Consider the following 27071-nt stretch of genomic DNA (forward strand, 5'->3'; position numbering starts at 1 on the left):
CCCTTTCCCTTCCTCTCTGAAATCAATAAAAATATATATTTTTAAAAAAGATATGGCCAGGAGAGTGTCAATCACTCTTAATTGGTGTCTCTAGTCTGACCACTGCCCTGAGCTCCAGGCACACACTGCCACCTCTGGTCACAGATCCTTGAGCATCCATCCCAAAGCCACCTGCTCCTGCTGCCGTGCTCCGTGGCAGAGGTAAGCCTTCAGGCCACACATCTCAAAGAAGCTCTCCCTCCCCTCTCCTCCTGCTTCAAAGGAGTCTCCAACTCTTGTTAACCTGAAGTTTCCTAGGACTCACTCCCTTCCTTCCAATCTGAACACAGGCATATTTCAGGAATACTGTGGGCGTGGTTCCAGACCTTTGAAATACAGCGAATATTGCAATAAAGCAAGTCACATGAGGTTTTTGGTTTCCCAGTGCATACAAAAGTTATTTTTGCATAATACTGTAGTCTGTTGTGTGCAATAGCATTATGCCTAAAAAACCAATGCACATACCCTAATTTAAAAACACCTTATTGATCCCACCACTGTCACCAAAAAACCTTATTGCTAAAAAAATGCTATCATCTGAGCCTTCAGCAAGTCATCATCTTTTTGCTGGTGGAGGGTCTTGCCTTCAATTTGTAAGAAGTGCAACATCTGTGGAGGGCAGTAAAGCGAGGTGTGCCTGTACTGCAGCCCTGGTCCTGTCCTGGATCTGGACAATAACTCAACCTTTTCAAACGCCGCTCTGATCAAGTTACCCTACTCCTTTTGTCCCCCTGGATAGCTTCCTGTTATTCTGAGGAGTCAGAGCAAGCTCCTTCCACAGTCTACCAGGCTCGCTCTGAGCATTCGCCTTCTCTTGGTTGCTTAGCTCACAAGGATCTTTAGGTTTTCCGGAGATGAAGTGCAACCAATTAAAAAAATTCCCACAGCAAAAATTACCAGACCCACAGGGAAGAAAGCCACCATCGAATTAAAGCATCAGTACAAAAAACACACAACAGATTTAGCTGTCTGTCCTTCCATTCTGTAATTATATACTTCCATTGGTGTGACTCTTTGATTATAACTGTCTCTTCTCTAAACTACGAGCTCCATGACGCAGTGACTTTGACTCTAGGTGGCATACAGAGGTGCTCAATAAATAATTTTGAACAAGTGAATGAATGAATGAAAGAAAACTATTCTTCCCGACTTCCCTTCTGTCAGGCCAGCGCTCTAGACTTTATGTGGATCCCGCCTACCATGAAGCAGCTAGATTCCAGACCCAATAAACAAACGTAGTTTAAGAACCATGACTAACTTTGCCATGACTAACTTTGAGGGAACTTCCCAAGGACCCCTGCAAACAACAGAGTGAGTGTAAACCAGGTTGTCTCCAAAGCTGCCCTTGGGGCAAACGCTAATACCGTGACCTTGAAGATTAAAGAACCACACAGAAGACTACATAGACCGTGAGTCCCAGCTGAACCCAAGTCTCATAAATTAAGTCAAGATCTGGAAGGGGCTACACTTTTAGCAAAAGCAGAGACCAGAAAACTTCCACCCACCAGTAAAGGGAACCTACAAAGAAATATGCCTCTCTGTGTGTGGTGGGGAAAAATTAAGAATAAGATCGGCTCCCCTCTGAACCAGGAACCAACCACACGCCTGTTCGCCTGTTCGTTCACTTCATGTTACTTCAGGTCTGGGACATCTTCCTCCCAGAAATTAATTTGTGGTGTTAGCGCCCCCTTGTGCCTGGTGGGAGAAACTACAATTTTTTTCGAAAGGCGAGCAGCCTAAATCAGGATCTTGAGGTTTTCCCGAGATAAAGTGCAACCAATGTAAAAAATTCCCACAATAAAAATTACCAGACTCACAGGGAAAAAAGCCACCATGAATTAAAGCACCAGTACAAAAAACCCACAACAGATTTAGCCCCCCAAGCATTTCAGATATTAGGTTTACCAGATACAGAATGTAAAGTAACCATGCATAAAATATTTAAATGCATAAAAAGAATGAAAAGAAAGACAGTATAAAAATTATTATGGATATTTGAAAAAAACAAAACACCAAAAAACTGTCACAGCGGAAGAGAACTGAAGGCAGATGGGAAGGAATTTGAGCACAATGCAGAGATGTAAGAAGATGGGGACCCATCTTTCTGCCTCTGGGCTCTGCATCCAGTCCATCGTCTTCTCAAGACTGATGATGACAATGCAGAGTGTTTAAAATAGTGCCTGGTATACTCCCAACAATCTAGATAAATAAAATAAAATAGTGCCTGGCAAGTAGAAAACACTTTATAAATATCAATTTGCTTAAGCCACATGACTGGCCTGTATAGTCGGTAACTTACTATCTCTCCCTCTAGTGAGCACCTAGGAACAGGGGCTGTGCCTTATTCACCTTTGCCCTGGAGCCTTGTATGCCTTCTGAACACAGCGGGTGTCCATTACAGGCTGTAAAGGAACTGAAATAATGTACATAATATTTTTTTGCCACCCCTTACTTTGCATGTGGCAGTACCTGCAAAACTGAATAGGACTGCCTTGACCTTGATTTTAAAAAACTTGATCTGTTGGAAATAGTCCTCTTCGGCTCCTCTCACCCCTTCATACGTAATTAAAGCATGTGAAAGAGGAGGTGGCTCTTCTAACATGTGAGCATGTGAAAGAGCTCTATCCATGAAGTCCCACCAACTCAGCAGCTTCCTGACTCGGTTTTCTCGTTTCCACTTTTGCTCCCCACCTTCCCATGTTTTGCACACCGCAACTAGAATTAGATTTTTTAAAATATAAAATACATCATGGTCTTCCTTTGTCTCAATCTCCCTCCACTCCCAAACTAACATCTCCTGTCTATTTAGAATAAAATGTAAATACTGTTGGCTCAAAGGCCCTGCCTACCTCTCCACCCTCCTCCTATTGGCCCTTTCTCACTTGCAGCCACGGAGCTGTCTTCCTGCTTCTTAAACCTGTTGAGCTGTTTCTGGCCTTCGCTGTGCGATGTGCGTACCTACTATTCCCTTGGCAGAGGACACTCTTCCTTCGGAGCGATGAGTGTTTCCTTGGTATCTTTTACGACGTGGCCCAAACGTCATTTCCCTGACTCACCCCTCACAGCCACTCTCTGTGGCATCATTGTCTTCACCGGCACACATCCCTACTTAAAATCACACATCCCTACTTAAAATCACACATCCCTACTTAAAATCACTGCGCTTATTCGTCTGCCTGCATCTTTGTCTCCCTCCACCGGAAAGTAAGGGGTCCTCTCTGTCTTGTTCAGCACGAGCTTGTGGTCCTAGAACAGGGCCTGCCCCACCAGCAAGGCATTCCATAAGCACTGCTTGAATGAGCCACCAACGTTGCCTACAGATAGGCAAGGCGTGATATGTGATCTCAGTGCCAGAAAGGGAGAGGTGACTTGTGGCTTTAAAAAAAAGCTCTGGGAAGAAGTCAGCAATAAAACGCTGTGACATGATGCTGCTCATGTAAGAGGAAAATGACACCCAAGAACAGAGAGCTAATCTATCTGTCGCTTTGGTCGGGCCTTTAGAGGCTGTATAATTTTGGTTTTAACATTTAAAACGGTATGTCAGAACTGGGATGATTTCAGAAAAGGGACCATTTAAATGAATACAGGGTAGAAAAAAATAGAATCTGTGAGGAAAGGCTAAATGATTTGAGAACTTAGGCTAGAGAAGGAAGGCCAGCAGGTGGCTTCGGAACTGTTTAAAAGTGAGTCTCGTCATTGTCCAGCTGCCAGGTGTTGTGGCCAATTAGGAAGAGTCACACGGGAAGAATCAATCAGCCTTTATTCACTTCCTGTGACAGGGCAAGCGAGAGGCAGAGGCGCCACCTCCCCAGTGTTCCATGTCCCCCAGTGCAACCGCACCAGGCGAGGGCCAGTGAGATGCCAGGCAGACCAGGGCTGTCTCACTGTCAGGAGCCCCCTGAACAAAAGGCTCCTGCCTCTTTATGGACCATGGATGGGGAAGGGAGAGAAGGGCTGGGAATGAAAGGTGCTGGGCCAAAGCAGAGGCCCCTGGGAAGTACTTGGGCTGCGGCCTCTAAGGAGGAGCCTGGGCTATGAATGCAGGTATAAGCGGGGCTGCCCTGGGTGGCCTGAGTCCTGACTGCAAGACCCTCCACAAAAGTGCACACGCAGTTGTGACTGCCTGTGGTCAGCCTCAGCACGTAGGATTGTGGCCTGAGCGGGACTTCTCACCAGTCAGTCTGTCTGCGTTCAAAGCCCACATCCCTTCCAGGTAAAAGCATCCTCTCGCCAGCTCACTCTCACCATCTGGCTCAGGCTTCACCATCTGGACCAGTCAGTCAGTCTCTCTGCCTCTGGGTCTCACATCTTTGACCCACCTTCCATGTCTGTTTTCTAGAACCCCACAAATGACCTGTCCATTTCTAACTGAAACCATTTGGGGTGCCCCACCATTAAGTCTGGTGGGCTAATTGCCCCTCCTGCTCTCGGGGTCTCCCCCGTGGCTCTGGTGGGAATGCCTGACTCCGTGCCCCCGCCCCTTGGCCTGGAATATCCTTCCCATTCCTGTCTGCCCTTCCAGCTACAGCTCAGCACTCACCTCCTCCAGGAGTCTCCCAGGCTCTACAGGGCCACAGCACTTTGCATATAATCACACTCCACTGTCATTGTCTGCAAGGTCCTGCCCAGCAGGGACATCATCTTTGCAACCTGGTCCGTCACACAGGTCTTGCTGAAGAGATGTTGTGAAATGATCAAATGAATGAGAGAAAAAGAAAAAAAAGAAAAAAGAACCGACGACTATTCCAAGTTCTGGTCCATTCTGTATCCCTAGGAAGTCCCTAGCCTGCCTCCCTCCTTCCTCACATCACCTCCCCTCCCGCAATCTGAGAGTGAAGTTAGCAGAGCAGCAGAATGTGCGGGGCAATTCCTGGGATCTGTCTGCTGGCAGAGGAGGAGTCCCCATGCCCAGGGGGTCCTTCCTGCTGGAAGAAGAGGACCCCATGGTCATCCGCAGACAGCTCCAGAGCTGTGTGGTGGCAACCCTCAGCAATCAAGCTAAAAATCAGAGTTGAGCCCTGGCCAAGTGGCTCAGTTGGTTGGAACATCGTCCTGTCCATACATCGAAAGGTTGAGTTCGATTCCCCATCAGGGCACAAACCTAGGTTGCAAGTTTGATCCCCAGTCAGAGCGAGTACAGAAGGCAACGGATCGATGTTCCTCTCTCACATCAATGTTACTCTCTCTCAAATCAATAAACTTACCCTCAGGTGAGGATTAAAATAAAAATCCGAGTTCAAAGTTTCCATCCTTCTCCCCTGAAAATTACACCCTGGCCTCTTTCCTCATTAAAAACTTTATTTTCAGAAGCAGAACTGTTTTTAACACAGAGAGTTCAAGGCATCGGCCTGTCTGTAAAGCCCAGATTCCACCTTCCCTAGTCCCAGCCTCCCTAGAGGTTCAGAAACTACCTAGCCTAGCTTCACGCCCCTAACACGCCCCCTGGGTCCCTCTTCCCTGGGCTTGGATAACTTGTTCAGAGCTTAGACTTGGTCTCCCAACTTGTCTTCCTTGTACACCTTTCACAAAAGCTCCATTTCCATGGGAAACAGACCAGCCTCCAATCTGCCTTCTGTGAGGGCGTTTCCATGGGAAACAGGAGAGGAAGGGGCTCTGGAGAGCAGCAGGGGCCTTTACAGGCAGCAGAGCCGCTCCACCTCCTCCTCGCAGGCATAGAATTTTTCAAAGAGCTCCGGGGAGGTGCCATTGCACTCAAACCACCTCCTCAGCGTGCCCAGGGCCCGGAGAGCGTCGGCTTTGGTGGGCAGGGGCTCGAAGCTGTCCTCACCAGGCCCCTCATCTTTAGTGTCCACCTCCTCTTTGCACGCTCCAGATATGGGCTCCTCCCCCTCCAGGTCCACAAAGCGGGAGAACTCCTCGAGGCTCAGGCCGCACGGGACTGGTGGCATCTCAGAGGCTTTGTCCAGGGTCAGGGGCATTCTGCAGGGAGCCAGCCCTTCCTGAATGAAGCTGCTGACAATGGACTGGGGAGGCACCTTGGCCCAGGCAGCCGCCACCATGTGCAGAGTGTCCAGCACTGTGATGCCTGCCCCAGCCTCAGCCAGCGATGTGCCAGCCCTCTCGCTCTGGACAGCTGCCAGCTTGCCCAACAGACGGTGCCGGTAATGGGCCTTAAAGGCCCGGACCACAGAGTTGGGCAGGGACCGTGTGGTGCTAGCGGTAGAAAGAGGCAGGAGCCTCACATGGCAGAGCCCAGACAGGCCTGCCAACCTCTCTGCCATTTGGGCAGCCAGCAGCAAGGCTACCTGTCGGCCCTGCCTCCCCACGTCCCGGTCAAACTGTGCCAACCACTCTGACCAGGGGGTGCCCAGGTCAGGGTGGTAGGAGGCAGGAAGAGCCTCACTGCTGACCCCAAAGAAGCACCTTGGTGCAGCTTGGAGCCCACTGACCAGTACCCGTCGCTTCTCTGTGCCCCTGGTGTTGGCACACAGCAGCACCTGTACCTGATCACCTGTACCCACTCTGCCAGGCACTGCCCGATACAGCAAGGGCACTTCAGCATAGCCAAAAACATCCTCTGGGGAGAAGTCTTTCAGGGAAAGAGGCAGCTGGGTCTGGGACGTGAGGCCTGAAGGAGGTGGCTCAGGGGGAAACGGAGGTGCGAGGACATGGCGGGCCCCAAAGCCCACGTTGTTTCGGCGTTTCCAGCGGACCAGCCAGCCGATGCTGGGCACAAAGTCCTGGCCCATGATGTCGGCCAGCTCCTTGGCTTTGTGGAGCAGCATGGGCCCCGTCACGTCCCAGGCCTTGGCCCGGGCAATGTGGTACCAGCAGAGCAGAGCCTCGTCGATGCTGCTGTACTTGGACTCCCGCTTGCGCTTGCGCTCCCTGTTGGCGGTGCCGCTGCACCAGTCTGCCAGCAGCTTCTCCTTATTCTTGCAGATGCGTGAGATCTGGGGCTGGGAGACCTGGAAGCGCCGGGCCACCTCCGACTGGGACATCTTGGACTCATCCAGGAGTTCCAGCACCTGGATCTTCTCAGCCAGGGACAGGGCATGTAGCTTCTTCTTGCTGCTCAACTCCATGGCTTCTCCAGGGCACCTGTGGGGAGGAAATTGGGCCATCTGGGAAAGGGTGAGAGGGTACACTGGGCAGGAGGTGTGAGGGCTGGGCTGAAAGAGGAAGGGAAATGGCTAGGCTGAGTGAGCGGTGGGCTGGACACTGATCCGGAGGAATGCCAGAACACAGCTGGGGGGTGGGGGGGTGGCTCAATGGTCAGGAGAGGGGAGTCTGGGCTGGGTTTGATATAATTGGGGGAGAAAGATGAACAGGGCCAAGGGAACAGCTGCAGAGACAACAAAGGAGTTTGGATGGAGAGAACATGGGGCTAGGGCTGAGGGGGGCAGTTGTAGGTCAGACAATCAGGGCTGCGGGAGGAATCCGGAGGAGGAAAAGGGGGATGACGGCCTGGGCTGGATCTAGGTAAGATCTTGGAAGACGGGGTGGTGGAGTGGATGAACAGAGTTGAGGTGACAGGTGTACAGATGACAAAGAGAGAGAGATGGATGGGGCTGAAGAAGCAAATCTAATTTGGTGCTGGGTCCCGAGGAGCTAGGCGGGGCGGGGGTCCAGTCTGGAGAGTAAATGGGAGCACAAGGCCTAGAGGGCAGGTGCACAGACGACAAAGGGCAAGAGGGGTGATGAGGCCACGGGCAGCTCGAGGGGGCGGGGTGTCACTAATGGGGGAGGTGGGACTGGGAAGGGTATCTGGGCGCGGGCTCGAGCGTCGGAGACCTAGGCAGGCCGGGAGCAGGCTCCGCAACCTGGCCGGCCTCTTCCCGCCTCGATGCCAGGTCCGTCCTCCGGCCAGACCCGGGAGTTCCCCCTGGGCCTCCCCGCCTCCCGCTCCGCACCCACCTCAGGCGCTCGTCCCGCGGCTCCCGCCCTGCCCCTGCCCGTATCCCGAGTCCCGGTCCGGGCGGCGACGGGAGAATAGGGGAGGGACGGGTGCCACGACCCGGAGGGCGAAGAGGGCCGAGGGGCTGCGCGGCCAGCGAGCGGCGGGAGCGCGCACAGCAGGACCTCAAGCGCGCCTCCCGCGCCGGGCTCTCCCGGCGGAGAAGACAGCTGTGCGGCCGCTCCGCTCCCACCCGCCGCAGCCCCGCCCCTGGCCAATTAGATTGGCCCTCAGCGACAGCCGGTCCCGCCTCCGGCTAAGTCTCATTGGACGTCGCGGAAGTGGCGGTTCGTCGAGCCGTCGGGGGGCGGGGCTTCAGCGCGCGGTTGACAAGGCCGGATCCGCCGAGAGCCTTCGCGGCTCCTCCAGCAGCTGGGACCCGGCCCGCAGCTGGGACCCGGCCCTCGGTGCCTGACGACCTCAGGGTAGCGTGGGGGCCGGAGAGCAGACTTGGTGTCCCAAGGCCTCCCTGGCCTCAGCTTCCTCTTCTACCAAACAGGGCTGATGCCCCTCACGAAGTGGTTTGAGAAAATGGAAGCAAGCGTTTCACTAAAAGCCGTTACCATGGACAGCGCTAGACTAGGTCCCAACCAGGTTATGGAGAAACTATTTGCCTAGGCCCTAGGGCCAATTCTGATTTAGGGCGTGTAAAGACTAATTTTTACTAGTTTTGGTACCTGTTGGCAAGATTCAAGTTTCTAAACCCAAGATGTAATGATCATTCCCTTCCTTAGTAACCTTCAGTTCTGCCTGGGCCTGTTCTATGCAATTAAATGTAGGTGTCTTAACCAGGGGCCAAGGCCCCATGCTCTCAATTTCACCTGCTTTCCAGCGTCTCTTCCCTCACGCAGTGATGGCGAACCTATGACACGCGTGTCAGCACTGACACGTGTAGCCATTTCTGACACGCGGCCGCATGCCGAGGATGAAACATTTGCGACTAGAGTCTTGGAGTTAGTTTTTTCCTCAAAGTGACACACTACCCGAGTTATGCTCAGTTTTTTGGCGAAGTTTGACACACCACACTCAAAAGGTTGCCCATCACTGCCTCACAGCTTTGGCTGAAAGGCTGGGGCCACAGACCTGAGTCCCCATCTCTCCGCCTTTCTCATAGGCTTCCCTCCCCACCTCAATCCTGCCCCTATCCTTCCATGTCCCATCCTAAATATAAAAGAGAATGACACAGGAAACCCATCTCCTGCAAACACTTTCCAAATTTCCTCATACTATGCCTGCTATACTAAGGTTCCTTTTTTTTTTTCTTTTCAGATTTCTTTTCTGCCCCTAGGCTGCTCAGCCACCAAGAATCATTGCTTTAGTCCCTCTACTCCTGGCCTACTTCCGTGTGAAAGCGTGATGACAGAGGCTGCGTTCTTGTCCTAACACAATTCCCAGCCCAGAGCACCCTGCTTGCTTGCTTACGGCAATGGCCCAGGCCACTGTGTTAGGTAACAGGGGCTTTCAGACTGTTCCAGAAAACCCTAACGATACTTTGAGGGTTCGTAACAGATTGATTCAAATTTTTAATTTTAATAAGATCCACTACGGAAACTGTCTACATGCTGGCTTCAGGGAAAGAAAACTGCACATAACCATGTCCGGGGAAGGCTGCAGTCCTGCACTCCCAGCTGAGTTCATGCACACTGCACTCACATGAACAAACAGGCTCGTGTGGCTGAGGTGCCTCCGCTCATGCTCATTACTCTTATGAAAAGCTTCATGTGTCCCATCGCGAGGTCAATAGGTTTCCTGTGTCATTCTCTTTTATAGTTACATCATAAGCTTCTGGACCCCCTTTTAAGTATCTCAAATTGCAAGGTCAACTGTTACAAACCTGTCACCACTTGTGTATACAAGTTTAGCTGAATTTCCTCCAAATCAACCAAAATACAGAAGTAAATAGGATGCTAAAGTTGATTTAAACCCAAATTTTGTATTATTTTTTTTTTAATCCTCACCCAAGGATATGTGCCCTGACCGGGAATTGAACCTGCAATCTTTTTGGTGTATGGGACTATGTTCCAATTGACTGAGCCACCCTGCCAGGGCTACAAATTTTGTATTAATCAAAACAACTTCATTTTTTTAAGTCCTCATAGATGCTACATATAACATGGATGAATCTTGAGAACTTTTTTTTTAAAACATATTTATTGATTTCAGAGAGGAAGGGAGAGGGAGATAGAAACATCAATGATAAGAGAATCATTGATTGGCTGCCTCCTGCATGCCCCCTATTGGCAATCGAGCCCACAACCAGGGCATGTGCCCTTGACTGGAATCGAACTTGGGACTCTTCAGTCTGCAGGCTGAGGCTCTATCCACTGAGCCAAACCGGCTAGGGCAATTCATTGTTCTTTATAACAAGGAACTGTTATAACCTGACTTTACATAAGAAATTAAAGTACCCAATTTTCTATCTGCTTTACAGAGTGGAATTCATCAAAAACTTTAATTTGGGAGAAAAAGCTGTATTTTAAAACATTAAAAAAACAGTCCTGCCCTGGGTGGTATGGTTCAGTTAGAGTGTCCTGTGCACCGAAGGGTTGTAGGTTCAATCCCCGGTCAGGGTGCATACAGGAGACAACTCATCAATGTTTCTCTCTCATGTCGATGTTTCTTTCTCTTGTCCTTCCTTTCTAAAATCAATAAAGTAAAAAAAATTTTTTTAAAACTCACAGTCCTAAGAAAGTTTTAGAATAAAGTGGCCTTCATAACCAGGAAAGGGATTCAGGAGATAAACTATTCAGCAGAAGGCTCTGTGTAAAAATGTTTATTTGTACTAATGTTTAGAATACGGGAACTAAAGAAAGAAAAAAGACACATCTCCAAAGCAACAGTGAATTAGGGCCTGCCCATGGCCAAGGGGAAGGCCACACCAGGGTGTCCTAGCATGGAGTATCCCTCCCACTACTGAAGTGTTACCAGGCAGAAAAGTGAGTGATCAGGGTGTGAAGACCTTACCAGCTGCTAGTGAGTGTGCGAGGGAAGAAAGGGATGTCTATGTGGCTTCCCTGTGACCCAGGACCCAGGATCCACAGAACAGGAGGCAGAGACTCTCAATTCAGTTAAGGGCAGGAGCTGAATACCCAGGTCCAGGAAGAACAAAAAGGAAATTACGGAGGTAGGCTTTTTTATCGAGTTAAAAAACAGGCACATTGTCCAACATCTCCCTGTGACCCCCAAGTGGCTGGCCTGGACCCCTGATGCTTCCTCTCCCCACAAAACCAAAGGGAATAAGGAAGGGAAGCAGAAGATAGGAAATTCCAATAGTGGGGAATGCTGCAGTCATCTGTGAGAGTAAGCCAGGTAAGCACAAGAATCAGGGTGAAGCTGCTACTCCCCCTGGGATGGGACAGGGCAGAACCCAGAGGATGACCAAGAACCTACTGGCTTGGGCAAAGGATCCTCAGTAGCAGGAACAGAAGGCTGCAGAGAGCCACTCTGAGGGAAGAGGGTGGTGAGGCTAAGCAGCAGGAAGGGCATGAAAAGCTCCTTGCAAGTTCTTCCTCAATTTACTCAGTTGCTCACTACCAGCTACTCCTGGTAAAGAGGTCCCAGCTTGACTCACCCCTGGGGGAAGGGAAAACCCTGGGGACCAGTGTGGAGGCAAAGCTGAGAGAGAAGTGAGCTGTTCCCCCCACTCTTTCTCAGTGGACACTGTGTGAACCCTGTGATCATCAGGGCCAGGGCCCAAGGCAGGCAAAGTGAATGCACTTCATGGAGAGCCATGAGAAGCTGGGCCCACAGGTACTCCTTGGGGCATGTGTTGCTCCGTTCTCCCTGAGGGCCTGGGGCCAGAAGCAGTCAGAGCTGCCACTTTAGCTTGCTGCTGCCAAAGGCAGGTTGGCACAACCACCCCCAGGTTCTCTGGACTTTTGAGAGAGAGGAGGAAGGGAAAATGGGTTATGGAAAACAAGAGAGGAGGAAACAGCCCTAGATGTTGGGGGGACAGGGGAACTGGCCACATCAAGAGGAGTTCTGGTTCTGGTAGATGGAAGCTTTCTCCTTCAGCAGGTCCAGACACAAGTGGCAGCTCCAACTTCCTACAGAGAAGCATAATGAATGGGGTTAGGATGGCTCCCACACAATCTTAACCTGCTGTCCTTCCAATCCCCACACATCATCTCTGGTATCAGGATCGGCTACAGCAGGATGGGAAAAGTTCTGCATAACAAAATTTCATAGTTATCCTGAACTGGGAGAAACTGCTAGGTCTTCAAATACCATGAAAAATAATTCTCAATGGAGATGAAAGAATCACCTGGAGGCCCGGCTGGCGTGGCTCAGTAGTTGAGCATTAACCTATGAACCAGGAGGTCACGGTTGATTCTCAGTCAAGGCACATGCCCGGGATCCCCAGTAGGAGGTGTGCAGGAAACAGCTAATCAATGATTCTCTCATCACTGATGTTTCTGTCTCCCCCTTCCTCTCTCTGGAGCACACCCACGCTTTCTTCCCTCTTGAGTGTGCATCTTTTCTCTCCTAAACTACAAAGGTCCACATGAGACTTGCTCATGAATTTCTATAAAGGAGGGGTTTAGCACAGAAATTTGGTCGGAAGGGGCCTTGTGGAGAGGTAGCCATTTTTAACCAGGGGGCCAACAGGCAGCGGCAGCTCCTCTGGGCTAACCCTCTCACTCTGTCTCCAAGGCCCCTTTTCTCTGACTTTTCAGTGAGTTCTGGCAGAGCCAAGGCAGAGCACCTGGGCTCGCTCTATTGCCTCTTCTATTCTACGCACTTCCTTTGTTTCACTGTCTCCAGTTTTAATAAACATACTCTCAAAAGAAAAAAAACGAAAATCGTTCTTAGCTTGAGAGCTAATTAAACTAGGTGCAGCTAGATTTGGCCGTGGAGTAGTCTGCCAACTCCTGACCTACAGCCTATGCCATCTGATGGCTTCTAGGCCCTCCACCCCTAGCTGCCTGCAGCTCTCCACTACTTTAGTTCTGACAGTACTTCCAAAGGAAAGCCTTCGACAGTTAATGTAGAATTTTATCAGTAAATTGATACTTTATGGTTAAAAAAGTAAAACACAGAACTCATTACTTCTCCCCAAAGTAGATTTCTAAACTCAGCATGACAGATGACAAGAACAGCTACTAAAAGACTCGGACTTAGTTAGTGGCCTGCTTCTCTTGGGGGAAGGGGAGGATCACTATTTGACCTTACAAGTTAGCTTACATCACACAGTGAGTCACTCTCTTGCCTGGAATGCTGGCCCACATCCTCTGTGCATAGTAACAGCTTCTGGGCATTCACATCCTCCTGAGTAAGCTCATGAATTTCCATAAAGGAGGGGTTTAGCACAGAAATTTGGCCGGAAGGGGCCTTGTGGAGAGGTAGCCACTTTTTGGTGCCATCACCGGTTTCTTCAAAGAGCTTCCATAAACGCGGAGCATTATTAAATAAACTACTGAAGGCCCAGAGTGACCCGTTCAGGCTCCAGGTTCAAGTCCCTTCCAGACTGGGTGGAAATGAACACTAATTTGTCAGGTTCAAAGAGCTGATACCAAAACATCACTTCAGACAAGCTATGAAGTGAGTTTCCTGGACTAACTAGAGGAAAACAAATCACTCCTTCTGGCAATTGTTCTCTGCTCGGTATCTGCTCTCTCTCTCGGACTGTTGATCTTGTGTTTCAAATTTATCTGGTGATAATGTGCAAACATGATACATTTGAAGTTGAAATCCTAGGAAAGCATTCTAAACTGAGTGAAGGCAAAGTGCCTGCTCCCCAATTTGGAAGGATGTATTACTGGTAAGAGAACTCATTTATTATACAGGTGATGGTCCCAGTTACTAATAATTGTTCTGAGTAAAAGATCCAGGCAACCTACCTTCAGGAGGCTCAGACATGGACGGGGTAAGACAGTACATGTGGTAGCCACGATCACAGTCGTCACAGAAGAGCAGCTGGTCCTAGAGAAGGCACGACGGAAGAGGAAGGGAGGAGGTGAATGATAATGGGTCTCAGGTAGGCCACTGGGACAGGTAGGAAGGAGAGCTATGTAGACACTGCTACTACTTCCAAGAAAGGTGAGATAAGTGCAGGTAAGGACAGACATGGGCATCTCTACATAGAAAACCACTGGTGTCCATCTCTACCCTATCAGCTGCCTAACTGATTTCATGGTCCCCAGTGTCCCCTACAATCTATTTTCCAGAGAGCAGCAAAGTTATCTTTTAAAAATATACGACATGCCACATCACTGCCCTAACTAAACCCTCCGACCTGGTGATCCTGCCTTCCAATCTCTTCTACCCGCTCTCCCAATGCAAGGCTCCACCCAGCTACGCTGGCTTGTCTGCCTGAGGTCTTTGCATCGCTGCTCCTTTCCTGGGAATGCTCCACCTCAAATCTTCTTGGTCTGGCTCCTTGGTATCATCCAAACCTCAAAACCAACATCACCCCCTCAGAAAAGCCATCTCTGACTATCCAAGTCGACCAGTTTCTCTCTGCCACATTACTGCTTTCATTTTCTTCATGGCACATCATAAAAATGTTCTTTCCTTGCTTATTCCCACAAGAATTAAATTCCATAAAAACAGGGACCTTGTCTGTCTCGTTTGGTGTGCTTAGTGTCTAGAATGGTACCTGCCACCACGCAGATCATCACTAAACCCCTGCCAAACGAAGTTCCACCCAGGGTGCTGGGGAGGGGCAAGCAGGAGGGAGTTTGCTCCCTCTTACGAGAAAGCTCACTTTGGAGGGGGCTGGGGAAATAACAGTGAGAGCTGAGGAGTGTGCTGGGAGGGGCAGGGACACGCACGTCATTCTCGGAGGTGCCACAGATGTTGCAGCATTTGCACTCGATGCACTGCCAGCGGTAGGTCTTCACTGCCGCCATCATCACGGGGGTGAACTGCAGGCAAGACGGATGCCCTGTGGGGGGGTGGGGGGAGCAAGTAAAATAGGAGCTGGAAATGGGGGAGAGGCGAGGTGACCTGGCTGACTGTGACAGCCACTGGACAATGACAAGTCAAGAACCTCCTGGGGACTGGGTGCTGGCTGTGGCAGCCCTCGCCCTTGGAAGTACCTGAGCGGCCGCAGTCAGAACAGGACACCAGCTCCTCGGGTTGTCCTGTCTTCTTGTTGATTTTTGAGTCCCCCAGGCAGAAGTCGCAGTAGTTGTTGGGCAGGGCCAGTCCATCGGGACCTTTCTTGGCTACAGTGAGAAAGAAAGAACTTTGATACCCCTGGGGGCCTTGAGGTCTCTCAACATCTCCAAAAGGAGGGTTTTTCATAACCAGGCCGACTCCTGCTTGCCCCCCTTCTGACACCTCAGCTTACATTTCTGCTCCTCGGACCTCTGGGAAACGGGGGTGGGTGGCTGAGAGTCTTCCTTGTCCTCGCCCTCCTCCTCAGCCAAGTGGGAGTGGGCATAGTGGTAACTGAGGCCTGGTCGGTTCTTGTAACGTTTTCCACAGACTGAGTGGGGAGAAGATTGCAGAGAAAGGTGTGAGGATCCAAGAGTGCCACCTCCCTCTCCCGCTAAGCTGTGGCTCCACCTGAGGCAGAGACAACCACCCCACCCCATCCGCTCTGTTCTGGGACAGGCCTTTAGTGGCGGCTGCTTCTCCTTGGTCAGGAGCATCGGGCCCTGGGGCTCTCCCGCTTCCATGGCTCTTCTCCCTGCTAAACCCCAATCCATGGCCACCTCTACTCTTCCACACTGGCTGTCTGGGAGACTGAGCCCGGCCCCATCAACACTTGCCCTGGAATAGTCTGGGGAGCTCCAGGTCAGGAAGGAAAGGGAATTTCTATAGTCTTGCGATATGACAGGAAGGAGAGGAAAGGTAAGAAAGATAATCCAAACTTTCCCCCGCCTCTTAGTAAATGTGGGAGGCTCATATATATACCCCATATACAACACGGAGCCCATCTCAGCCCAAAGTGGATCAAGGTTTAGGGCCTGGGTCTCTTGGGGATAACCTGTCAACTGAGTCTGCAAGGTAGCTGGCCCCCAAAGAAATCCAAAGACACTCCCAACCAATCAGTGCCCTGCCCAACCCCACCAACCAGCAAGGAAAGCAGATCTCCACGAGGCACCTTGTACTTTTGAGCAGTGATACCAAGAAGAGCCAGGGAGCCAGCAGGAAAGGAGTGGGAAGAGGATGGGAGGAGGAGATGGCAGGATGATGGGAACATTAGCTCACCACCAAGTGGCTGTTTGGGGAAAGGGGAGCAGAGGGATCTGTTTGTAACGGGTTTCTTATAATGCTTTTGAAGCCACCCCATGCAGTGGGCCTGAGCAGCCCTCGCAGCAAGTTTGTGGGAGACAAGCAGTGGGAAAGGCAGCTTCCAGGACTGCGAGGACTGGAGCACAACAGAAGGCCCATTGCTCCCATCCCCAAGCCATTCCAGAGATTTTAAACCAGCATCACAGGAGATGAGAAAGGCAGGAGGAACAAGGGAGGAGGGAAAAAGGGATAGGAAAACCAAAAGTCTGAAAAGTTGAGAGAGCTACCTCTCTGGGGCGCTTTCGAGGTATGCTTTTGTTTGAAACTATCTGAAAGACAGAAAGAAAAGTCATGAGAAGAAGGCCTTGATATACTTGAGACAGGAGCAGCAGCAGCGGGAAAGCGGAGCAAACGAGAGAGAAACCTCAGCGGCGATGGTGCTCCCAGGGTGGAGGGACAGAAGTGGGGAGTCAGAGCAAAGGGGGAGAGAGAACAGACATTGAAACACTTGGTGTTGGACTTCTGGGGCCCTGGCTTGACTGGGGCCAGCAGACCTGGATGCCATCTATCAAGAGGCCGATTCTGCCTGCTGTGTATGCCCCCTTCACCAGCCCCCAACCCCAGGGGACAGCAGAAGTCTCTCCCAGAGCATGCAGGTCCCACCCACCCGGCAGCAGAATGCAAGGGCTCCCTGAGGTCCCAGAGGGAATCGGTCAGCAGGCAGGACAAGAGTCCAGGCTTGTTTTACCGCGCTGAGCAAGAACACAGCCCTCCCTCCTCACATCCTGAGCAGGAGCTGGGTCCAAGGCAAGGACTACCCACCCACTCAGGAGGCACTCACTGTCACAGGCATAGGGCTTGTCTCGGTCCTCTAGGATGGAAGCGTCCAGTTTCTTACGGGCACTGCTAACGCCTTTACCCTGCCAAAAAGAGCAAAAAGATGCTCTTACTAAGGTGTCTAGGCCTAAGGAGTTTAAACTCTCCTAGAAGTGGCTGCTAATCTCACTTGAATCCACAGGCTCCCCTGCCCCAGGCTGTAGGCAGCACCCTGGCCCCTCACCTTCGATTTCCCTTTGCCCCGACGCTTGGGAGTGTCTTCTTCATAGTCCTCATCATCGAGGTCATCCAGGAAGTCATCGGGTTCTAGGATCCGCTGAGTAGATAGGATGATTAGGGTTAGGATGGGCAGAAATAAAGTTCCCCCACAATGGCAGTGGCAAGCTACCAGAACCTCCTTTGTGACCTGGTCTCTCCACTCTAGCCTCATTTCTCACTGTTACCCTTCAACACCCTATAACCCTGCCCCCTTCTCCTTGCAATGTTTTCGGCTCTCCCTCCTCTGTGCCACTCATGTTGTTCCCCTAGCCTGGAATGCCTTTCCCACCATGTTTCCATACAGCTTTCCCTGACACCCAAGTAACCATGCCCCCTCCTGCCTCTGATCTGCTGCCCCGGAAGCACGTTTATTGGTGGTCCCCTTCCAGCACCTCACTTACTAGATTTAGAGCCTTCCTGATTAATTGTGTGGACTTATGGGAAATTTTTGTTAACTGCTGTTTCAGCCTCTCTATATGTGAAATGGGGACCACAGTACCTACTTCATAAGGTTGTATAAACTGGAGGAAATGATGGAAAAGCACTTAGTACCGTGCCTGGAGTAGTTTTAGCTCTTATTATTTTTATGTATAGTTTTATGTGCCTGTTGGCAGGGACCAGGTCTATTTCACATATGTAACCCCAGGCACCCAAAAACTTTTGTGACAGATGAATGAGGGAGAGCCTGAACTTAGAAGGAAAGGAGTGGGAAAGGCTGGATGGTAACAGTGAAGCAGGTCAGCACCCAGCACTGATTAGGGAAAGAGCAGAACTCCGGGGCCTGGCTACAGTAGTACTGTCTCACCTTGCCTCCGTTCTGATTTTGCCTCTCCTGAGGAGAAGGCTAGTTACCATCAAAGCTCCCTTAGCCAAAGTGTTCATCTCGTACCTTCCGTGCTCGACTGTTGGTCACAGGAAACTCGCCCAGGCTGTCATCATCAACTCGGGGATCTGGGGCACCTCGCTTCTCCAGGGGGTCAGTGCGCAACAGAGCCTCTAAACTGCTGCCATCCTGAGAGATCAGCCCCTCCTTCTTCAGGGTCTGGTCTGTGTCTGCAGGCAAGGTCAGGATGAGGCCCTCAGAAGGGCTGAGAGCAGACCGCTCTGGTCTATAGGGTGCTAGGCCAGCCACAGGCCAGTCACTGTCTTCTGGTCTCTGGCTGCCCAGGAACCAAGACACCCTAATTCACTTGGCACCATAAATTATCTGTCTCTTCTATTAGACCGAGTTCTTTAAAGAAAGGATCACATCTTATTCATTTTAGTATCCTCACAATCTAGCATTAGGACTGGTACATAACAGATTAGCAGGCCTCTTATCATGCAGCAGGCCACGACCCTGCTCAGGAAGGAGTGGGCTTACCTGGTTTAATAGATGGGAAAGAAAGCCTTGGGTCCTCAGGAGGGTGGGCTCGCCGCTTTTTCCGCCAGCGCCGGGCAGGGTATGAGTACAGCTGCCCAGAGGCCAATCCTGTGGAAGGAAGAGAGAGAAGTCAAGCCCTAACCCAGTTCTAGAAAATAATATCAAATCCTTTCTAGATGAGTAGGCCCCACGAGTTCTAGAGCAAAGGAGGAATAATGGCAATGCCGGGGCGGGGGTGGGTAGGGTAACTTATAGAAAAGAAAAATAGATGTGAACTCAGGGGTCTTGGCTAACTCTGCAGAAGCCCAACAATAGCCTCAGTCCTGCAGAAAACCAAGATGCTGGTATAAACCTGTCTGCTTCCTCCTCCCTGGGCTTCTAATCACGGGAAGACCATATTCATCCATGGTGGAAAGCAGTAGGGAAAACCCTCTCAGCTGGCTCACCCCTAAAATGAGGAAGCTTCTCCTTCCTTGTGCTCCTGAGTCTGAACCCTCACCTGGACCCCGGTGTCGCTTTTCCATCCAGATGTAACAGTTGCTCTGGGCTACTCCGGTCTGTGAGTCCAAGAAAGGCAGGCGCACGCTGCGCTCAGCACAGAGACGGGCATTGTAATTGTGGCACTGCTCCATGGCATCTTTGTAGTACTGCTCCCCAAGGCTGCAGTAAAGACAACAGGCAGGTGTGTGTCTATGTGTTGGGGGTGAGGGGCAGGGCACAAGGTGCTGAACTATCCCTCACCCTTCCCATCTGCTTCTCCAGAAGGCTCAAGGGTCTGGGAGACTGCTGCTTTGGTTCTATCTGCCTCCATTTCTGCCTCATGGGACACCAAGCCCCTTCACTAAGCCATTAGGAGAAAAGGCACTTGACAAATAAATTACTATTGGGAACGCATGATTTCTTCATGTGTCTAATCAGACTTAAGTGTAATCCACAAAGAGAACTAATGTTTATTTTGGGCCTTTCATGAGTCCGTGCCACTCAAGATGCTATTTCTAAAGGGAATCAAGAAAGAAATAAGAAAAAAAAATGCTATTTCTCTTAACGCTCATCCTCTGAGAAGCAGTGGTTAGTTCCTTTTTATAAAAGGAAATGAGTTCAACAAGGTCTGGGAGACCGACTAAAACATAGTTAGCAAACTACAGTATATCTATACAATGAAATTCTATTTAGCCATAAAGAAGGAAGAAAGCTCTTCATGTACTGATATTGAATAATCTCCAAGACAACTAGGAAAAAACAACAACAAGGTAAGGTGTTGAGGAAGTGTTATAGGATGCTACCATTTATGGAACAAAGAGGAGGAAAAGAAACTGTAGGCCTCCAGGGAGAAAAACCAGGTGACTAGGGGACTTTCTCCTATTTGCTCTTTTATATCTTTTGAATTTTGAACTAGGTATTTATAGGTATTTACTTAGCTAACTAATTAATTCTGTATACTAAGTTTAGAGTCAATGAAAAAACCTGAACTTCCTTGAATACTACTCTTTTTTTTTAAAGGCTATTATTTTAATTTACCAACATCCAACATGTACTTTGTTTTTGAACATATAATTGCAGAAAGTAATGATCAACTTTACTTTTGCAGGGAACATTCAGTTGTCTCAAATTATATATTGCAAAATTATAAAGGAATTATTAAACCCACATTAATTCATATTGATATAAATGTAGAAAATATGCACATAACCAATTTTTAAAAAATGGGTGCAATAAATTAAAAGTAAATAGTCATGGTGTTTCTGTTCCTAAAATATGATACATTGGGACATGTTCCTTAAAAATGTGCTTAGAGCCCTAGCTGGTTTGGCTCAGTGGATAGAGTTGGCCTGAGGACTAAAGGGTCCTGGGTTCGATTCCAGTCAAGGGCATATGCCACGTTGCAGGCTCAATCCCCAGCAGGGGGTGTGCAGGAGGCAACTGATCAGTGATGCTCTCTCATCATTGATGTTTTCATCTCTCTCCCTCTCCCTTTCTCTCTGAAATCAATAAAAATTTTAAAAATAAAATAAAATATATTTGATTGGCTGCCTCCTGCACGCCCCCCACAGGGGATGGAGCCCACAACCTGGGCATGTGCCCTGACCAGGAATCAAACCTTGATCTCTTGTGTCATAGCTCGATACACAACCACTGGGCCGCACTGGTTGGGCTCAATTTGAAACTGTAATCAAGGGTAAACCTTTAAGTGGTCTAAAAAGCTGGAAAACTGCACAGTGCCAGTTATCTGGTTCTAAGCATGTATATGGACACAATCTTGTTCTCATCCTTTAGGGCTTAATGAACACTTTAGCACTGGAGCTTAAACTATAACAATTCATATTTACATATTTTATCGATCTTAAACAGAGGGCAGAGATGATTTCTTTCTCACAGTAACTCCAGTACCAATGAAGGTGTCTGGGCATGTTGATTTGACTTGGGAGTAAAAAGACCTGACTTGGCGAAAAGTCATCAAATGTGAACATTGAGTCAAACCATGGGATCTCCAGTTCCTCTGCTATAGACAGGGGAGGTTGGACTAGATAAGTTCCAACATATCCCACGAGAGGAGACTCATGAAAAGCTGGACAGAGTAAGTCTGTGTTGCTTACGTCCGTATCTTGAGCTACATCAACAAATCCTTCTGGAATCTGAGGGGGGGTTCCCTGAGCAGCTGCAATCAACCACTTAGGCACAGCTTAGCATGTTCCCAGCAACTGAAAAAGTCACACCACACACAAGGCAGTGACACCACAAGACAGCCTGCGTGCTTCAACAAGCTGAAATGACTGTAATTGGAGGTGGGCATAAATCTTATGTTGGAGTGGAGAGAATGGAACGGACTCACATTTGCTCGCCTTTAGGAGGCAGCCTCATAACACAGAGGAAAACTGGATAAACAAGGCTGAGTGCAGCAGCTCCTTTGTTTCTGCTGATGGGAATTGATACTGACACTGGAAGTCAAATGGAAGGAAGGGCCAGACTGGCTGAGAGCTGCCAAGTCAAAGCAAGGAGGCTGGACACAGTCTGAGGGGAATGGATGAGAGATGTTTTATCAAAGTTCTTATGAGTCAAGTGAAATCTCAGAAGGTGGGACAAACTGTCTTGTGAGAAAGAGAGGTGGGAATAAAACAAGTTGGGGGGAGAGAGGACCTGATGAGGACAGAGCAAGAGAGAATGAGAGAGCTCTTAAAAACTTAAGAGTCCTAGCGTGAGAAATTTCAAGCTAACTTCATTCTCTATATCTTGTTACCTAACAGGTTTCAAAACTAGTCAGCAGCCACAGATATTTACTACCATTATTTTACCCTAGTAAATACCTTAAAGATTGTTTCAATTTTGACACCACATTTGGAGGCACACAGAATTTATAAATAGGAAAATTCTTCCCCAGAACAAGATGTAAGTCAGAGCCAGCTGGTGTGGCTCAGTTGGTTGGGCATCGCCTTGTGCATCCAATGGTCTCAGGTTCGATTTGCCTGGGTTTTCTGGCTCAGTCCCCAATGGGGGGCATGAAGGAGGTGGCCAACTGATGTTTCTCTCTTACATCCATGTTTCTATCTCTCCCACTCTCTCTCTCTCTAAAAATCAAATTTAAGTTTTTTTTAAAAAGATGTAAGCCCTAACCGGTTTGGCTCAGTGGATAGAGCGTCGGCCTGCAGACTGAAGGGTCCCAGGTTTGATTCCGGTCAAGGACATGTACCTTGGTTGTGGGCACATCCCCAGTGGGGAGTGTGCAGGAGGCAGCTGATCGATGTTTCTAACTCTCTATCCCTCTCCCTTCCTCTCTGTAAAAAATCAATAAAATGTATTAAAAAAATAAAAAGATGTAAGTTAGAAAAGATGAGCTAGTAGTCCTGACCTCGATGTATAACTCAGCTGTCAGAAGACTAGGCACACCATGATCAAGAAAAGCAATGGAAAAGCATTTTTTTCCCAGGTGGGAATGGTACTGAAAGAATGGAAGCCCCTTTTTAAAGGGAAAGTTCTGTAGGAAAATGTATTGTGATCCACAGCCCTCTGCAACTAGAACCAAGGAAGACAGTGTTGGTTTCTCATTACTAGTACTCAGGAACCAGTGCCTGGTGACCCTCACAATCTCTACAGCTCTTGAAAGAGAAATAAGATGTCATGCTCTATTTAAATGGGCAACCCCTTACGTCTTAACACTACACAAAAGGGTTGGCAACCCTATTTCCCTGAAGAAAGTCTTTCAACATAAAAAATCTCACTACAGCCCGGCCAGCATGGCTCAGTGGACCTATGAACCAGGAGGTCAGGGTTCGATTCCTGGTCAGGGCACATGCCCAGGTTTCTCCCCAAAGGGGAGGCAGCCAATCAATGATTTTCTCTCTCATCACTGATGTTTCTTTCTCTCTCTTTCCCTCTCCCTTCCTCTCTGAAATAAAAAGATATATTTTTTAAAATCTCACTACATATAACTCTCAAAATCTAGGCAAGTCTGACATTCCCCCAGTATAGTAATATTTCCAATATTTTTTCGGGAAGCACGAAACCTGTGTAAAACCTCCCCTTACCATGGGATGGGGGAGTCAACAGAGAGAAAGGCAGACAAAGAAAGAAAGAACATCTGAATCAGGAAAAATAAGTATACGAGTGGTAGATCAACAGCCTCATTTCTAAAGTGAGGGAAATGTCAGTGTGCAGAGAGAGCTGGGGAACTGGAGTGGGCAGACCAGAGAGAAAGATAATGTGGGGAGGATGGGTGGCGGAAAGCAGGAGGATCCAGCTAAAAGCAAGTAAAATAAAAAATAAAAAACACACACACACACACACAAAAAAACACAAAACCACAGGAGGAGGAGAAGGCACTTAGCTTAATGGAAGTGGGAAAGCTTCTCAAAGAGGCTCCAGGCAGGGAGGGAGAGGCAGGGTCCTCTTATTAAAAGGCTCCGGGGAAGAGGGAGGCTCAGCCCACCACAAAGACAGCCGAGAGGCTGTGAGTCCCTAAGACCAGTTCCCAAGCCTTTACCTTGTCATCCAATCAAAATCCAAAAGCCCCAACTAGACAACTAGACACCTCTGTCTTCCGACCGGCACCCAGCCCAATGGAAAAGGAGCCGCTCGATTCGCCCCGGGCATGAACCCATTTCAGTCCTCATTCCCATTCCTCTTCAGGGAGGAGGCTGGGTTGAAGCAAGTCCCAAAGCATCTCTCCCTCGTGGCTACCAGGCCTCTCTCCATTTCCCCGACAACGATGAACTTTAACTTGGCTCGAAATCTGCCCAGCACAGGGATTGCCCACCGCGAAGACGGCCGGCCTGTGGCTCTCCAGGCTGCAAAGGCGGCCAGGGCGGCCTCGGTCCAGTTCCCGGGTTGTGATGGCTGGGATGCGCCGACGCAAGGCCCTTTCCCCTCAAGTTCTTCCCCTTGTATACCTGCTCTTCAACGAATTCTTCCCGAGAATATTTTTGGTGTTGGGTACCTGATACCCAAGACCCCCACCCCCCACGTCACGCAGCTGTTTAGGGGGAAAAAAGAAAAGAAAAAAACAGTCCCGCGATGCCCAATCGCGCAGAGCTGCCGAGCCGGTTGCTTCAGGGCCAGCCTCGGGCAGCCAACGGGAGATCGGTGACCGGCTTCGCGGGGACCCGGGTCGGTCCCGGACCGCCGTCGGCCAGGCTCCTCCGGACTGCGGCGTCTCGGGAGCGACCCCGGGACAGTGTCTCTCGGACGCAACAAGGGCGCCACACTCTGGAAACCGTCGACTGAAGGAATGCTCAGACCGCACAGCCCCGCCGAGCCCAGGGAGGCTGCTCGCGAGGGGCTCCCGTGTGCCCCTCAGGGCCTCCACAAGTTTCCAAAGAGGCGCAACGTCTTCTCTGGACCCTCCTGTTGCCCTCCCCAGGAGGAGTCCCAACATGGCCCTCCCGGGCACGTCCCTCTCTTCGCCTCGTCCCTTCCCGCACCACCCTCTCCTCCCAGGCCCTTTACAGGACCTCCCGGCCCAGGAGAGAAAGAAACGACCACTCACAGCTTCACTACATTTTCCACCACAGCCGCCATCTTCCCTGCTCCTCTCCCTCAGGCCGGGAGGCCCGGAGCCCAAACGCGCAGGCGCGGGGACCTAACGGGGGACCCAGTTTCCTAGTCCCTCTGCGCAGGCGCCGCCCGAGCGCGCGCGCCCTCGAGAGCGAGCGACGGAGGACAGGCTTGGAGCCGGCTCGCGGGGGCCGAGGAGCCCGACGCGCAGGCGCAACGGACAGGGCGCGCGCGCCGAGCCGCCCGCTCCGGCCCCGCCTTCTCCATTTGGAGGAGCTGGAGGAGGGGAGGAGGGGAGGAGGGTCCGGCCGCGTCAGAAAGGAGAGTGCGTGGTTGGTGAAAACTGGCAGGCCCGGAGGTGGGCTAGGTGGGCCCCAAGCGTCCTGTTACCTCGCTGACCTTTAACCTTGTGGTTAACCCTTTGCTGTCATCACAGGCGGGGCGGGGGTGGGTAGCGGAAGATAATAGCGCACAGTCCACTTGGGATGCCAAACGTGGCCATTTTAGGGAGAGGAAAATTAACGCCCAGAACTGGGTAATTCTCTGGCCTACATATGGGGGTCTGCTCAGTAACCCCGCCTTCCTGCCACCCGCTTCCCTGGTACCTACCTCTTCTCCCCGCCTCCTGCTCCTGCCTGAGCTGTCCCCTCCACCGAGGTTCTGAGCTTCCCTCCTGCTGAAGTATGGTAGCAATCATCTCAGGTAGAAACTGCAGTTTTAACTTTAACTTGAACCCTGCTGTTTTGGGTTCTGTACTTACTTGCTTGCTAAAACAATAGAAAAGTTATTTTGATTTTCTGAACTTATGTATGCTATCCCAATCGATTGAATACTCCATGGATGGTGGTTTGAACATCCCATTGATTGTGATCTTACTGGTTATCGAAGCACATTCCTTCTGTACCTGGGAACCAGGACAGCACAATTACCCTAAATTGTCTCAGTAGCTACAGATAATGTGTTTCGGTTGACTCAGTGGTCCCGAGACCAGGACAGCACAATTACCCTAAATTGCCTCAGTGGCTCCAGATAATGTGTTTCTGTTGATTCAGTGATCCGTAGACCCAAAACTATACTTAATCTTTATAGATAACTAACTTGCTCAATTTCGCTTCTGTAACTGCTTTGTGCAAACCAGGTTCCTCATTCCAAACCCAAAGATGTAATCGATACCTTTGTGATATTCTGCATATAAGCCAGATGTGGCGAGCATTTCGGGGCTGCGAGATTTGGAGTGCTGATTGCCCCCTCGTAAGCCGCCGGCCTTTAATAAATGACTCCATAATTCGACTTCTTGATTGAGGCGTCCTTTGTGAGATTCGGGGTACACTACAACACTGCACCTACCCCTCTTTCTGTACCACTCATTTCTCCTTCACTGTCGAAGCATGCAAATGTGTGCACAAACATGGCTTAGTATCCTTTAAAAAGAAGCCCTTCCTTGAGCCCATGTCTGCCTTCGATTATCACCCCATTTCTTTCACCTTTTCATAGCCAATGTTCTGTTTGTACTTCCTATCTCTGTTGACTTATTTCCAAGTCTTTGCACCTAATTTAAAGGGGGTTTTGTACCCACCAAGTCACTTGAAACAGCTCCTAACAAAGTCGCCATGACGTTCATTTCAGTAATTTAGAGATCTCTTCTCTGTCCTCAACAGCCTGTCAACTCCCATGGCACCAGTGACCAGTCCCTCCTTTTTCCAACTTTGCTCCAGGTTTCTGAAACATGCACCTGGCTGTCCCATCACACTGTCAGTCCAGCAGCCTATTTTCTTGACTCTCAGTCCTCTGTCCCACCTATAACTATCAGAGCTTGGTTTTTGGTCCTTGTCATATACCTATTTCATCAGTTCCAAGATGCACATATCTCCTTCCCTCTCGCCCATTTTTAAAAAAATATATTTTATTGATTTTTTTACAGAGAGGAAGGGAGAGAGATAATTAGAAACATCAATGAGAGAGAAACACCAACCAGCTGCCTCCTGCACGCCCCCTACTGGGGATGTGCCCACTACCAACATACGTGCCCTTGACCGGAATCGAACCCGGGACCTTTCAGTCCACAGGCTGACGCTCTATCCACTGAGCCAAACTGGTTTTGGCCCTCTCGCCCATTTTGAATATTTCAGAATTCTAACACGTCTTACCATCAAACTTGTTTGGCAGATGAGAGTTGTGAGATATTTGTCATTATCTACTCCTTGTACCAAACTTGCAGACTAGGTGTCATCAGCTTGGAGGACCCCAGAGATACTTCTGGGAACCAAATGATTGTGGGGACAAAGGGTATCAGAGTTGACTCCAGCCAAGGAATCAAAAGTATGTGATATGGCCTAAATGTTTGTGTCCCGTCCCCCCCGCCCCCAACCCCGCATTCATGTTGAAGCCCTAACCCCGATGCGATGGTGTTTGGATGTGGAGCCTTTGGGAGGTAATTAGGTGGAGATAAGGTCATGAGGGTAGAACCCTCATTATAGGGATTAGTGC

General features: G+C 49.8%; 2 protein-coding genes across 4 annotated transcripts; both read right to left on the reverse strand.

Annotated features, from left to right (window-relative positions):
- Positions 1–5328: 5328 nt before the first annotated feature.
- TIGD3 (tigger transposable element derived 3) lies at positions 5329–8063 on the reverse strand. The gene is made up of 2 exons (XM_008161439.3): positions 7918–8063; positions 5329–7101 (listed from the first exon to the last, which is right to left on the reverse strand). Exon 2 carries the CDS (start codon positions 7083–7085, stop codon positions 5673–5675), a length of 1413 nt encoding a protein of 470 aa, XP_008159661.2. The 5' UTR covers positions 7086–7101; positions 7918–8063; the 3' UTR covers positions 5329–5672.
- A 2652-nt stretch (positions 8064–10715) lies between these two features.
- Positions 10716–24700, reverse strand: DPF2 (double PHD fingers 2). Of its 3 annotated transcripts, none has more exons than XM_054725152.1 (12): positions 24577–24700; positions 19099–19259; positions 18600–18707; positions 18126–18289; positions 17202–17294; positions 16983–17061; positions 16429–16470; positions 15252–15389; positions 14998–15126; positions 14731–14843; positions 13798–13879; positions 10716–12003 (listed from the first exon to the last, which is right to left on the reverse strand). In XM_054725152.1, exons 1-12 carry the CDS (start codon positions 24606–24608, stop codon positions 11927–11929), a joined length of 1218 nt encoding a protein of 405 aa, XP_054581127.1. In that variant the 5' UTR covers positions 24609–24700; the 3' UTR covers positions 10716–11926. The 3 variants fall into 3 exon arrangements, with proteins under 3 accessions (XP_054581127.1, XP_054581128.1, XP_054581129.1); XM_054725153.1 differs by lacking the exon at positions 24577–24700 and adding an exon at positions 23575–23817; XM_054725154.1 differs by lacking the exon at positions 16429–16470 and having other exon boundaries at positions 24577–24698.
- Positions 24701–27071: the final 2371 nt, after the last annotated feature.

The sequence above is a fragment of the Eptesicus fuscus genome, chromosome 13 (genome assembly GCF_027574615.1).
Source record: "Eptesicus fuscus isolate TK198812 chromosome 13, DD_ASM_mEF_20220401, whole genome shotgun sequence".
Classification (NCBI taxonomy): domain Eukaryota; kingdom Metazoa; phylum Chordata; class Mammalia; order Chiroptera; family Vespertilionidae; genus Eptesicus; species Eptesicus fuscus.